Below are 15,389 nucleotides of genomic sequence, written 5' to 3'. Positions count from 1 at the left end.
GTTTTGCACTGCAAATCTGTCTCCCCCTCGCTCAATTAATCAAAATCAAATAACACTATGGTAAAAGTTCGGAACAACAAAGTTTCACGATTTTTTTCCTGATTTATCGCTGGGTGTGAATTGTGCTGAAAACCATTAGCCTTATCTACTCTGAAAAGCGTTCCGCACTTTCAGCTGACATAAACTTCACTTTAAATAAACGAGAAAAAAACTAACTTACCCAGTGATGAAATGTTTTCTGTGTTGACACAATCTTATGCGATGTCCTAGCTACTCGGATAGTAACGTTACACGTCCGATTCGCGAACTATGACTCCTTTGAACCGATTCACTTTGAACTAAATTCACAAGACGTCAATCGATAACACTTTACAATAAGGTTGCATTTATTAAACACTAGTTTAACTTCTAACTTCATTAGTTTACATTAACTATTAAAAAACTGCACTTCTACAGCATTTATTAATCTTTGTTAATGTTAATTTCACCATTTACTATTAGCCTACATTATTGAAATCAAAAGTTGTATTTGTTAACATTAGTTAATGCACTGTGAAGTAACATGAACAAACAATGAACAGCTGTATATTTATTAACTAATGTTAATAAAGATTAATAAATACAGTAACAAATGTGTTGCTCATGGTTTGTTATACATTAACTAATGTTAACAAATCAAACCATATTATAAAGTGTTACATACAAATCAATTACTCAGAACACCTCTTAAAGTAAGTATTTTCCATTTATTGTAAGAGTGGTTAGCAAGATTTAATCTTAATAAACTAAAGTATTTTCAGGTTATTTATATGACAATGTGTAGATTTTTGTAGAAAATTACAGTGGAGTGAGGTGAAAATTTTCAGCTTTCCCCCCCAGTGTTAGCATTATTTGCAATGAAAGTTCAAGTTACATGGGTTGTGAGTGTGGTGTTGAATTTTATGACACTTGTTTCTCTGTTTCAGAATACTGTTTTCACGAGCATTCCTTACTGCATTTTAAGGTAAAGGTTTAATTAGGGACATGGCCACAAATACAAAATGCTTCTTGATTAGAAAATAGTTATAGTTAAAAAATGATCAGGATCAAAAAAAGCTATTAAAATAAAAACTGTTTTGTTTATGCAAGAAATGATTAATTACCCATCCATTCTCCAAACCACTTTTGATGGCCAGTCCATCAGAGGCTTTAAGACGCATATTTTACATAACTCTGCTTCTTGAAAAGAATGTATTTCAAGAAAAAGACATTCTTGAGATAAATATATAATTAATATTGAACATGCAAAGAAGTTATGGATAGTTGACTCAAGTTTAGTCATTTTTCATGGTTGTTATTGTTATTTTTTCAGACTGACTGATCAGAGCACAACCTGCATCTTCTGCTGCACTTTTGTCCTTGGTTAGTATTAATATGGTTTCTTAAGCTGTACTATGACATTTTCATCACATCACCATAATTGTAGTCCCTGTGCTCTAATACGTCTTTCTGTTCTGTGTCTTTACAGGTTCCTTGTGTTTTGCCGTTTTCTACAGAGAGCATTTAATTTCTTACCCCCGCTCCCCACAAAAAAAACAATAGTATTTTACAAGTTTACACAGTGTCTCTTTCATTGTTGTTTAACTGTTTTGTTTTTTCTTCCTGAGAGTACTACAGTTGTTATCTTTTCAGGCTCAACAGCAGTTACATCGGGAGACGTTTCAAAGTATGTGCCTATCAAAGGGAGAATGTCCTGTCAAAATGAATTTGACTAACAAATAAGTGTATTTTAATATGCATTACTTTTGAGGATAAAAAATATATACATGGTTAATTTTGATGTTTTGAGTATTGAAAGTAAAATCTCTACTTTTAGAAGTTACCTAGTTAGATAAATTTGTCAGGAATTATTCTTTTTATCTCTTCATATTTTAAAGGATGCCGCGGAAAGGAAAGAGATCTCAGGCTCAACAAGTGCGTCGGCGAAAGGAGGACCTTGAGGATGAACAGACCAGAGCCTCCAGGATTAACCGGGTACTATTGATATCTGTGTCTTGGATTTCAACATGCTAATTTCAGGGCACCTTAATGTTTGGGACTAGGACTGTTATGATTCCTCGATTAAATTTGAGTGATTGATTTATAAAAAAAATAAAAAAAAGCAACCTTGATTGCAATTTACACCTTATGATTAAATCCAGCCTAGCGTTAGTTCTGGCAGGTCACTTTAGTCAAGCTCGCATCAGCTGTCTCTCAGCTGATCCATGTCTACCTATAGGAATGCGACGCCTATCACTGTATACATATATAAGCTCCTTCAGTATTATCAGCAGCTATCACGTTTCTCAGGAGCTAATTACCTCCATCCCCAGCTCCTCCTCTCATCCAGTCAGGATTTGACAATCTGATTCCCCGTGAATCAGAATAAATTCTCGAATTATGTTGTACTTAAAAATTTTGAATGAATAATATCTGTTGATTCATGAATAATGAAAAACTTTTCTATTTTAAAATGCGATTTATTAATTCTTTTTAGTCAAATGAAAGACAATTTTTTCCAATCATATATTTCATCATTGAAGATTTCTTAAAAATAGTGTTAAAATATCATGTGGTTTTGTTCACATGAACCCATATGTATCGTCTTGTGAGCTAAGTGTATCGTAATTAAATTTTTTGCCTTTTCTTTAGTTTTTTTGTTTATCTTTAAAACGGTTTATCAAAAATGTCTTTGTCCCAAACACTGTGCAAGTGCAATTTAAAATTGAACACAGATCCTATAACACAGCAGCCTAATTTCATGAATGATTATTTACAGGTTGAACAGGCAAGCACCAGTGCAGCTGTAGCTCAGTTTTCGGGTAGAATGCATGCAGAAGATGGTGATATTGCACCCAGGGTTTTGTCTGTGCAGGCATCTCATTGTCAGGGTGATTATAGGTATGACAGTTTCTCAAGAAATCATCAGTGCACGTGTGTAGCGTTGACATTTTTGGCCAACCAGAGTGAAGGGATTGCGTTCAAGATGCCTGACCTTGATAGAATTCTAGAGGAGGGAGATGCGTTATATGTCAGCATTAAATTGCAGCTTATTGCTGAAAGACAGTTTAATCGCAACCTTCTGACGATGGAGGAAATACCGTTGAGAGTTGCATCATTTAACCGGACACACAATGTGCTGAAGTCAGGAGTGATGATCGGATACCTCAGAGCCACAGGGATCCCTGGCACTGAAGAGTGGTGCATTCCACTCACTGAAAGACTGCAGTGTCTCTCCACAGATGTCAGGCATGCTCTGCTCCTTGTTGCTCCTGAGTGTATTGCTGTGTTCAGAGACCTATCTGGAAGGTACGGATACTTTGATTCTCACTCGAGGACTGCTGCAGGCTTGCCCCATCCTACTGGTCATGGAACTGCTGTCATGTTGACTTTCACCCACCTGAGTGACATGGCAGACAGAGTTCTCAAGATCTTCCAGGATCGTGGTGATGAGACAAGCTATGAATTCATGCCTGTATCTTTTGAAACAGAGCAACAGTCTGTCCAACTGCCTTCACCATCTGTTTGTGAACAAGCATCACTAGTGGTTTCAGCTCTACAGCAACCAATAACAAATGTTGGAGCCAAAGTCAATCTTGTTGGCTCAAGAACTGAAAACCCAGATGTGGTAGATAAAACAAATAAGCACAGAAGAAGAAAAGAAATGCGTAAAACATTTAAAATGTTTAAGGACCCGGCTGCATCTTATGCCACCAGGAAACAGAGAAAAAGGGATTGTGAGAGACGGAGGTATGCCACTTCTTTGCAATACCAATCAAAGAAAAAAGAAGCAAATAAGGTCAAGTATAATCAAGATGCTCTCTTCCGAAACCAAATGAAATGGTCTATAGTGAGAAGATACAGCATGGATACCGTCTTCCAGAGGAAGATGAAAGGGTATATGAAGAAGAGATACAGCACAGATGCTCTCTTCCAGAAGAAGAAGAAAGAGTACATTAAGAAGAGGTACAGCACAGATGCTCTCTTCCAGAAGAAGATGAAACAATACAGTAAGAAGAGGTATAGCACAGATGCTCTCTTCCAGAAGAAGAAGAAAGAGTACATTAAGATGAGGTACAGCACAGATGCTCTCTTTCAGAAGAAGATGAAAGACTACAGTAAGAAGAGATACAGTACCGATACTCTCTTCCAGAGGAGAATGAAAGAGTACATGGTTAAGAGATATGCAGGCGACCCAGAGTTCAGAGCACATCACATACTGCGATGTACCCTGCGCAAGACCCAGAAATGTTTCGGTGATGTTACATATCACATTCTTCATCGATTGCAATGCGCACTCAGGATAAAAAGGAAATATAAACCTTACATCCGTTCCAGCCAGGAAACACCCCAGCCTTTGGTTAACAAAGCGATGGAAAGTGCCATACATGCATTCCGGTGTAAGATTCAGCATGGCCCTACACATGTCTGCACAGTCTGCCACAGAGCCCTGTTTCCTAATCAAGTCAAGGTCTGTAATAGAACGAGATATGACAAAAACGTTCATGTTGCAGCGTCTTGCCTAACCGGGAAGTATGTTCACGCTTGTGATAGTGCCTGCTCAGGTTCCTGCGTAGTACCGGAAGAGAGAAGACAGGAGTGGATTTGCCACACTTGTGACAGCCATCTAAAGAGAGGACGGATGTCTTCAATTGCAGCAGCCAACAAACTGGAGTTGCCACCAATCCCTGTGGAATTGGATGAATTAAATGTCCTTGAGCGTCAACTAATTGCAAAAATTTTACCATTTGCAAAAATAGTTTCATTACCCAAAGGACAGCAGAGAGCAGTACGTGGTGCCGTTGTGTGCGTGCCCTCCGAGATGGAGCAGACCGTCAACTCTCTGCCAAGACCAAGAAGTGAGGCCCAGCTGCTGCAGGTGAAGCTGAAGAGACACGTTAAGTTTAAAGGATACCAGCAGTTCCAGACTGTGAATATGCATAACGTGCTTGCAGCTTTATCAAAGCTGAAAGCAATGCATTCAGAATACAGGGATATCTCCATAAGAGAAACTGCTGTATTTGAAAGTCCCCTAGACGAGGAAGCTGATGTCTCTGAAAGTCACCTAGACGAGGAAGCTGATGTCTCTGAGAAGCAACAAGAAGTCGATGTTGCTGAGCAGGATGAGCAACAAGTTAGCGTTGAGGAAAAGGATGAGCTTCGACCCGGCCTCACATTAGACACGTGCATGCAGCCGCCCGACATCGGACAGGAGATCTTGTCGTACGGTGAGGGAATATTTAGTATCGCACCTGCACAAGGACATAAGCCTGTTGGATTTTTCAAAATCCCAAAGCTGGAAGCCATGGCGTTCCCTGTTCAATTCCCCACTGGACAGAATTCCATTGATGAGGAAAGACAAATTTCAATATCTCCCAGTATGTATTTCAACGCGAGATTGTTCAGCGTGGACACGCGTTTTGCAAAAGATCAGAGTTATCTTTTCTTTGCACAGTTTGTAACGGAAACGCACCTGGCTAGAAACAGCATGTCTATCCAGTTGCGAAAAGGCAAACCTATTACAAGAGATGGCCGGAGAATTTCCAACAGACTGCTTCAAGACAACCGGGAGGTTGAAAGATTGCTACACAACAGAGACGCCACACGGTTCATGCAACCACTGAGAGGCACTCCATCGTATTGGGAGAAAACTTTGCGAGATCTACAGGCTATGATAAGACAGTTAGGAGCCCCTACGTTTTTTTGCACGTTCAGCGCAGCCGAAATGAGATGGCCTGAAGTAATAACCGCAATCAAGGCCCAACAAGGTGAACACGTCGACTTTTCCGAGCTTGACTGGACGACGAAGTGTGAAATCCTCCGAAGCAACCCAGTCACTGTCATGCGTATGTTTGAGAAACGGGTGGATGCGCTAATGACTCATCTGCTTTTGTCGCCAGCCCAACCCATTGGTGAAGTTGAGGACTACTTTTACCGAGTGGAGTTCCAAGCTAGAGGAAGCCCACATATCCATCTTCTTGTTTGGATAAAGGACGCACCCGAGTTTGAACAGGACTCTGATGAGGATGTTTGTAACTTTATCGACCGCAACATAACCTGCCGGTTGCCCGATTCCTCGGCTGATCCTGAGCTTCACCGGATCGTCACAGAGGTCCAGCTTCACAGCAGGAACCATTCAAAGTCCTGTAAGAAGGGAAATGTATTGTGTCGATTTGGGTTCCCCAAACTACCGGTGTCTAGCACCAAGATCACTCGTCCGCGACCACAGCGTCCTGAAGAAGAGGATGACACGGACACTTCTCCATCCGGAAGCTGCATGTTTGCGTCTAAAACCACACAACCACAGCGTCCTGAAGAAGAGCACGAGAAAAAGCAAGCGGACAGAAGGAAGTTGAGACAGGAAGCTGCTCGAAAGGCAATGAGCGAAGCCAGGACCAAACTCAAGCCGGTGTGGGATCTGTTGAATGACCCCCAAGCCTCCTTTGACAGCTTGTCAGAGCTACTGACAGAGTGTAAGATGTCCATCGAGGATTACAATGAGAACGTCAAAGCATTGTCCAATGCCAACGTGATTCTGCTGAAGCGTGATCCAAAGGAGTCTTGGGTGAATGGATACAATCCCGATTTATTAAGGGCATGGAACGCCAATATGGACATTCAGTTCGTTCTTGACGCTTTTAGCTGCGTTATGTACATGCTTTCGTACATTTCCAAGCCGGAGAATGAAATGGGCGATTTACTTAAAAACGTAATCAAGAGTGTGCGCGAGACGAACGTTAGCGAGGAAGATGAGATGAAGCAGATAATGCAAGCCTACTCCAAACACAGGCAAGTTAGCGCTCAGGAGTCTGTGGCACGAACATGCAGCTTACCGTTGAAGAAGTGTTCACGAAGTGTTGTGTTTCTACCAACGGATGATGACGCGCTAAAGATGAGTCTTCCCCTTAGTGTCCTACAAAATAAAAATCCAGATTCAGAGGACGTCTGGATGTCGGGGATGATCGATAAATACAGGGCAAGGCCTCAAACGCGTGATTTTGAAAAGATGTGCCTGGCAGATTTTGCTTCGGAGTGCCGCATCGTGTATGGTCAGCAAACGGAAGGCAAAAATGTTCACCGGCTGCTCAACGGCATGGGTTTTTTTCAGAAAAGAACGTCTGGGAAGGCTGCAGTCATTAGGTTTGCACGTTATTCGGAGAAAAAACAACCCGAAAAGTTTTACTGTAGATTACTAAAGCTTTATATGCCGCATCGGACCAACGAACAGCTTAAACCTCCAAGATTTCCAACCTACGAGACGTTTTACAAAGGTGCATCTGTGGAACTACCTTCTCACCCTGGTTTGCTGTTTCCTGTCTGTGCCATAGTTCAAGCGAACAAGGAGAAGTTTGAAAAACACAGTGACGAGTTGGACAAGGCATTCGATCAGCTGGAACGGCAAGGACCGCCTGAGAACGCATGGAACGCTTTTGCACCTGAAGTAGAAGTGGATCGCTTGGAGTGCGTCGCCGAACGACAAGACATCATTCCGGATGATGAGGACGTACAAGATGATATCCCAGAATTCCAGGTTCTTGAACATGGAGACGGGGTCGTGCCACAAATAGAGGCACCGCAGATGAGTGTTGAATTTGTCAGGAAGTTGTTCAGAAGTCTCAATGAGACGCAGGCAGCCATCTTCTACACGATCTGCCAGTGGTGTCAGAAGCGTGTGTGGGGTCATAATCCAGAACAGTTTTTCTACTTCGTGTCAGGTGGTGCTGGTTGTGGCAAATCGCACGTCATCAAGTGCATACACACGGAAGCGACCAAGATTCTGCGACAACTGCCTCGACTACGGGAGGAAGGGGATCTCTCCGTGCCTACGGTGCTCTTGAGTGCGTTTACTGGAACGGCCGCATTCAATATTTCCGGTAAAACACTCCATTCCATTTTGAAACTTCCAAGGAATCTGAAGCCACCGTATCAAGGACTTGGAAATGCCCTAGATGAGCTTCGAGCAAAACTACGCGACGTGGAGATTCTTATCATCGATGAAGTGTCCATGATTTCGAAGGATCTTTTTGCCTACATCAACTGGAGATGTCAGCAAATCAAAGGCAGCAAAAAACCTTTCGGGGGAATCTCTGTCCTTGCCGTGGGCGACTTTTATCAACTGCCACCTCTGGGTAAAGCCAAACCCCTCTGTGTGTACGAAGAGGATGTCCTGGACTTCTGGAAAGACCATTTCCAAATGGTTACTCTCTCCGAGATCATGCGTCAGAAAGAAGACTTGGCTTTTGCCCAACTTTTAAACCGCATACGGGTGAAGCAAAAGACCGACGACCTTGCCGAAGAAGATCGAGCTTTGTTGCTCCAGGCTGTGAAGGACCCCAAAGACTGCCCGTGTGATGCACTGCACGTATTTGCCACCAACAAGGAAGTCCACAGACACAACACTGAAACAATCCATGCTCTTCACACTGACATCATTACCATCGATGCCGAAGACTACAGGAAAGACCCAAGAACGGGAGGAATGAAGAGACAAGCAAGGCCCGTCACCGGTAAAAAGGACGACTTGCCTGACACCATACAAATTGCGTTGGGAGTACGCATAATGGTGACTAGGAATTTGGATGTCGAGGACGGTCTATGCAATGGGTGCTTTGGGAAGATTTCTCGTATTGTCAATAAGACAAAAGATGGAATCGACACCGTACACATGCTAGGGCTTCAGCTCGACAATCCACATGCAGGGAAGAAAAACCGCAAAAGGGTGCAAGGTGAAGACGACGACTGTGTGTACATCGAGAGATCCGAAGAAAGTCTGAGGAAAGGAGCCGTTCGTCGACAATTCCCCATCAAGTTGGCCTACGCCTGCACAGCTCACAAAGTCCAAGGCATGACGTTGGAGAATGCCGTGGTTTCACTGAAGAAGATATTCGAGCCGGGAATGGCCTACGTTGCCCTCAGCAGAACGACCTCGCTTCGTGGACTACACATCACGGACTTCAGCGAAAAGAAGATCTATGCCGATGCTACAGTCACAGCATCGTTGGAAAACATGACGAGAGCATCATTCGAAGGAATCATGCCGCTTTTACAGCAGGTGAGGGAAACCAACTTGGATCAAACGCTGAAAATAATCCATCACAACACAGAAGGACTGTCATCACACATCGAAGATATCCGATGCCATCACGAACTGCTTCTGTCGGATATTCTTTGCATGACGGAAACTCACCTGACCGGGTCACTCATGACACCCCACGTCCAACTGGAAGGGTACAACGCATTTATGCGAAATAGACATGTCTCCTACTCGACACACCAAGAAATTGCACAGAAAGCTGGTGGTGGAGTCGCAATCTATTGCAAAGAGCATATTTCAGCTCAGGCTAGGCAGTTTGTGCAAAATGTGACCGATCTGGAGTATGTCGTCATCAAAGTGGATAGCCCGATCAAAGCGACAATCGCTGCTGTGTACAGGCCGCCACACTACGGATTTGAAGAGTTCTCCAAAAACTTGAAGAGTCTGCTGGATTATTTGGACATGGTGGACGAACACCCCACACTAATCTGTGGAGATTTTAATGAGGATCACCTCAGCGCAGGGAATAAAACTGTTCTGGAATTGTTCCAGTCTAAAGGATACACGCAACTGATCACCACAGCAACAACCAAAAAGAACACTCTACTGGATCATATATACATCTCTCATCCGGATTTGTGCCTTCAGTCAGGTGTCTTGCATAGTTATCATAGTTATCACAATCCCGTGTACTGTATTTTGCGTAAATGAGTTTTTGTGATGGACCGGTATTGTTGTATGTTGCGGTAGCTAGTATGCCATACGGAACCGTTTGCCACTGCATCCGCTACTAATGACTACAGTGGGGCTTCCGCGGCCTTATACAAACGGTTGGGCGCGTATGGTTGGGTTGTTATGCCATACGGAACCGTTGCCAATGGACCTGGATTCATGACATCAACGGGACTTCGACAGCCTTCATCAAACGGGTTGGCGCGTATGGTCGTGTTGCGGTTAGATTGTGGCGTTAGAGATTGTGGTTAGGAGATTGTGGTTAGGTCAATTTAAGGGTTTATACCACTGAGCTACGAGGAAGGAGCAACGTCAGCAGCAGCAGCAGCAGGAAGGACAGAGGACTAGCGTGACAGCTCCAGGGAGGACACAGACAGTCAGTGCAACAGTGGCAGTAAGTTATAAAAGACAAGGGAAAGAGAGAAGTAGCAAGACACCATTGTAATGTTTGATTTTGACCTTATAACATACATTTGAACTTGAATTGATGTTCAATCTACAAAATTTGTGACAATCTGTGCGGGATATGCAGTCCCCTGCTATTCTATGATTGATATGTGCCCTTCTGTAAAGTTGCAGGAAGAATTGGGAGACCATAGCTGTCCTGTCTGGATATGAGTGTGCAATTTACCTTCTAAAGCTAAGTGTTAAATTTTTTTGCTTTAGCTGTGTACTACTGCTTTTCATAACCGCGTTTGAATGGAAATGTTATATTTGAATCTCTAATTTTAATTTTTATGTTTTTCATGAACCAGCCAAATGAAGTGAGATTGTCTGAGAAGATCACGTGTGCTACATCAATGACGACGACGAGCTGGATACCAGATTATGTGTCAATTTTTTTCCGTAAGTTTTATTTCTGAGTTTGTTTTTTAATTTTTATTAGTATGGGTGTATTCATGATCCCATTGTTCATTTGTTAATTTCATTGCCCAGAGAACAGGTCCAAATAACTATGGCATTGAGGACAACTCTGAAGAATGAAGAAGCAGAGGAAGAAGCACACTGAGGTCAATACTACTGATAAGGTGTAGTATTTCAGTGCATTTTATTATACAATGGTTTCAGGGTTTTTCCCGCGTCAAATGTCTTCGTTGGTGGCCAACAGACACTGTTGTCCTATCTTGCTCTCTTATTTAAAAAAAAGAGCAGATTTTACCACTGGATTTCATAATTTTGTTATATAATCATATTGCATATAAAAATAATAGAATCAAAAGGTTTATTTTAACTAATAGTCTTAATTTTCTAACATACAGCTAACAATTGAATAAAATGAACTGCTAGCTAACAACAACTTGCTATGTGCTTTATGATATTAATCACTCCAGTATGAACTTTTTGACAGTTATTTATTTTAAAAACTGCTGTTCAATGTTTATTCATGTTAGTTCACTGCATTTACTAATGTTAACACTTACAACTTTTGATTTGAACAATGTACCGTATTAGTAAATGTAAAAATCACTAACAAAGATTAATAAATGCTAAAAAAGTTAAATGCAGGAAAAACCATGAGTTTTGTTCAAAGATGTATGATTTGATGTAAAAACTAAAGGCTTACATCTGACCCATCAACTATGCTGCTCAATAAGTAAACAATTCAAATAAATTCACTAACATTATCATATACGTTTTATCTCCTCTGCCCTCAGGATATCCAGGGAGACAGATGCGTGCCATTCAGCATAGAAACACCAGAGACCGAGTTCACCTGAGCGCAGATTGAAACCAGCTTCTCCTGAGCAAACCTGAGAGACGGTCTGCGGGTGGAACTCCAAAGTTGAAACCAAATGTCTTTTTAAAGACAACAACGGCTCTTTTCAGAGCTACCCACTCCTTCAAATAAAGAGCATTTTTACAAATGTATTCACAACAAAATTCTCAGCACTATAGGCTAAACTAGTACATAATAAATAAAAAATATATATTTTTATAATCTTAGGGGTAATGCTTCAAAGATAATTTTAATACAAAGTATATCTAATAACTAGTACAACACTAGGATCTAATCCAGGGATGGGCAACTCCGGTCCTGGAGGGCCACTGTCCTGCAGAGTTAAGCTTCAGCCCTGATGATAACTCACCTGCCTGTATCTATCTAGTAATCCTGAAAACATCGATTGCCTTTTTCAGGTGTGTTTAATTAGGGTTGGAGCTAAACTCTGCAGGACAGTGGCCCTCCAGGACCCAAGTGGCCCATCCCTGATCTAATCCATTTGCTGCGTGGAATTTGACACAACAGGCATTTAAAAAAATCTTTTAAATAAACATTTGGTTAATTGACACACACTGTGTTTTTGTCTTTATTGAATGTTATTGAAAGTTAGTCATCATTGTCACATTATGAATATTTTCTTGTGAACTTCAGAGAAGATCCAGGTATATTCACAGATGGTTCTTTAAAGATGGTAAGTGGTCGGGTCATTTAAAAGCTTACATTTAAATGAGCTTTATATACTCAACATTTATTATGTGCCATTTACAACAATATAATATACTCGTGTGCAACCGAGTGTCGAGTTTTGCCACTGCAAGCACCATTCACATTTTCTTCTGGAAATGTACGTTCTAGTTATTGTTGCTGTTGTTCTGTCTATAGACTCAGCTGATGAAGTCGCAGACAGATGTGCTGCAAATGATCCAAGACAGAATAAAGAAATCTAAAGATATCCAACACTCAATAAAGCTGAGAAAAGCAAGTTTACATATATACAGTACATATTATATTTATAATGTATTGTTTTATAATATGTAGAAAATGACATATTTGATTTGTTAGATGCATTTTTCAAATGTTTTTTTCCCCCCATGATTCTGACTAATCAGAAGAACACTGAAAAAGAGAAAGCGGACTGTGTTGAGCTGTTCGCGGATCTGATCCGCTCCGTTGAGAGCTGTCAGTCTGAGCTGCTGGAGGTGATGGAGCAGAAGCAGAAAGCAGAAGAGAAACAGGCTGAAGAGCTCATTAAAGAGCTGGAGCAGGAGATCACTGAGCTGAAGAGGAGAAACACTGAGCTGGAGCAGCTCTCACACACTGAAGATCACCTGCGCCTCCTACAGGTCAGTGTCAGTCCGTCTCTCTGCTCACAGGACAACACTCAACATGCTTCTCTCCTGCTGTAGATTTACCCGTCCCTGTGCAGCCCGTTAGACACCAAGATCTGGACTGGGATCAGTGTTAACACTTCCGGGAGTGTGGAGACTTTGAGAAGTGCTCTGGCTCAGCTGCAGGACACTCTAGATAAGAAACTCAGTCAAACTGGTAGGTTGCACAGATTTTCATTTCACAATAATTGTCTTGTCTCAATTCATCAGCAATTACAGAATTATCAAACTTTTGCAAACAGTCACTTTTCAAAATGGCCATTGCGAATGTAAGGTCCTTGCATTCTTTCAAAGATGTTTTTATTCTTAAATAAGCATTTGCATGTAACCACATGCATCAGTCTGCAGTGTATTATTTCGCCCTATAGCATTTAAACAAGAATTCAGTTCATTAATATCTAGATGTAAATAAAGATCTCATCATCTTTTGTTATCATGTATGTCACAGTGATGAAGAGGATCCAGCGGTATGCAGGTACAGTGTATTATACTCACTCATATATGTTCTCACAGCATCTTACATGAACTGATAAGAGCTGTGGTTCAAATTCTCTTTCTCTCTCAGTGGATGTGACTCTGGATCCTGATACAGCACACCCCGAACTGACCCTAACTGAAGATGGAAAACAAGTGCGACATGGAAACATAAAGCATGGCCAACCACACAATTACAAGAGGTTTGATAAATGTATTGTTGTGCTGGGAAAGGAGGGTTTTTCCTCTGGGAGGTTTTATTTTGAGGTGCAGGTTCAGGGAATTACACAGTGGTGTTTAGGTGTGGCGAGAGAATCCATTAACAGGAAGAAGGATCTGTACCTGTGTCCTGAGTATGGAAATTGGACTTTGTGGCTGAGTAATGGAAATGTGTATAAAGCTGGTGAGTCTTCCCCTGTGTCTCTGTCCCTGAAAGTGAAGCCCCAGAAGGTGGGTGTGTTTGTGGATTATGAGGAGGGTCTGGTCTCCTTTTATGATGTGGAGTCCAGGTCTCATATCTACTCTTTCACCGATCAGTCTTTTACAGAGAAACTCTATCCTTACTTCAGCCCTAATGATAAAGGTAAACATTCAGCACCACTGATCATCTCACCTGTCAGTTACAATGAATAAATGACATCCAAATAAGAGGTCCTATGAAGATAAAAAAAGATATATATAATCATTAATCTGAATCAAGAAATATGTATGTGCTTTTGCTTAAAGATTGAAAGTATGTACATTTTTGATTACAGACTGTACAAATCTATATAATGCAGTAATGGTAAATGTTCTTCATTTTTGTAGAAAATTATTTTATGCATGTCAAAGTGTAATGATGCGATGATGACCTGTAAAGAATCATACCTTTTCAATTATTGCCTGGCGTAATAAAAAATCTGAACTTCATCCATAAATTATCTTTCATTTATTTATTCAGGTTTACGTACATTATTAATACACTATAACATTAATACATACATTATTAAGTTGTGATTATAGCTAATTGCAACAATAATTCCTAGGTTTTCATATTTTAAGTATGAATGCATGATTTAAAAAGTGTGGACCCTTCATATTAGATCAGGTTAATCTTAATTTTGGATTAACAACATTATTTTCTGATTAGTCTCATGCCACTAGATGGCAGCAGTATAGAGGGATGTGAGCAGTTTCTCCATGGCATACACGTGAGCACACGATACACACTCCTTCATGTTCTGCTGCATCATGCAATAACACTTCTACACCCATTAACAACAGCAAGAGGAGCAATTTAATAAGCTCGGTGCGCTCAAGCATGACTCATTTGTTCAAGAGGCCAGATGTGTGCTTTATTTACCATGAGATGTGCTCTTGCACTATGTAATTCATCAGTCAAAAGGTCATATATGATACGAAGTAAGCTAAAGGGTGACTAAAACATAGTCGTAAACGTTTTTAAATTTAAATGTATTATATATTTCGTGAATTGTATGTATATTTAAGTGACGTCACATGTAATAATCTTAAAAGAACCGAAGGTGTCCAATCCTGTCGTCAAAACTAAAGCACTTTTAAGTTCATAAATAAGTCAACACTGAGTGACGGTAGTCTTGCTCAATAATTCATACATCATAGATTTGATAGCATGTTGTTGTCTTCGTATAAAGTTTCTCAAAGCACGATCAGAAATGGTAGGTTATAAAATATATTTACCAACTGTACTTGTAAATAATGCATTGACTTAATTTACAAAAAAATATATAATAATCCTACTGTCGTTATGTATCAATTTATTATACACCTTGTTATATGACGTTTATGGCTAATTATGTTAGTGGCAATTTGGCAAATTGGCTTTGACAAAGATTCTCGACAGACTGAGGTCGCTTCGTATAGCCTAATGCAGTCGTTTAAAAATTTTTTTAAAGCAAATTTAATATTTTGTAATTCGCACACTTGTTTGAAATAATATTAAGTTCTAACTAGCGAATTACTGCCTGAATAAAAAAAAATAGCTTGTATTGCTAGCCGACAGAGG

At 40.7% G+C, this 15,389-nt stretch overlaps 2 protein-coding genes across 3 annotated transcripts in view; both read left to right on the top strand.

Annotated features, from left to right (window-relative positions):
* The window catches only part of btr09 (bloodthirsty-related gene family, member 9), a 29,855-nt gene extending 15,575 nt beyond the window's left edge, over positions 1–14,280 (top strand). Inside the window, exons 4-8 of the mRNA XM_079604933.1 lie at positions 12,387–12,482; positions 12,614–12,847; positions 12,911–13,049; positions 13,341–13,367; positions 13,458–14,280. Coding sequence (XP_079461059.1) covers positions 12,387–12,482; positions 12,614–12,847; positions 12,911–13,049; positions 13,341–13,367; positions 13,458–13,999 — 1,038 coding nt within the window. The 3' untranslated portion in view covers positions 14,000–14,280. The remainder of the gene's footprint in view (positions 1–12,386; positions 12,483–12,613; positions 12,848–12,910; positions 13,050–13,340; positions 13,368–13,457) is intronic.
* LOC306994434 (uncharacterized protein) lies at positions 8,521–12,065 on the top strand. 2 transcript variants are annotated; one of them, XM_079604935.1, is made up of 4 exons: positions 8,521–10,178; positions 10,358–10,630; positions 10,728–10,812; positions 11,440–12,065. In XM_079604935.1, exon 1 carries the CDS (start codon positions 8,579–8,581, stop codon positions 9,761–9,763), a length of 1,185 nt encoding a protein of 394 aa, XP_079461061.1. In that variant the 5' UTR covers positions 8,521–8,578; the 3' UTR covers positions 9,764–10,178; positions 10,358–10,630; positions 10,728–10,812; positions 11,440–12,065. The 2 variants fall into 2 exon arrangements, with proteins under 2 accessions (XP_079461061.1, XP_079461060.1); XM_079604934.1 differs by having other exon boundaries at positions 10,721–10,812; positions 11,440–12,064.
* Positions 14,281–15,389: the final 1,109 nt, after the last annotated feature.

The sequence above is a fragment of the Phoxinus phoxinus genome (assembly GCF_949152265.1).
Source record: "Phoxinus phoxinus genome assembly, chromosome: 2".
In the NCBI taxonomy this organism is placed as follows: domain Eukaryota; kingdom Metazoa; phylum Chordata; class Actinopteri; order Cypriniformes; family Leuciscidae; genus Phoxinus; species Phoxinus phoxinus.
Note: the sequence above shows the minus strand (reverse complement) of the source record. Positions and strands in the feature narration are given on the sequence as shown.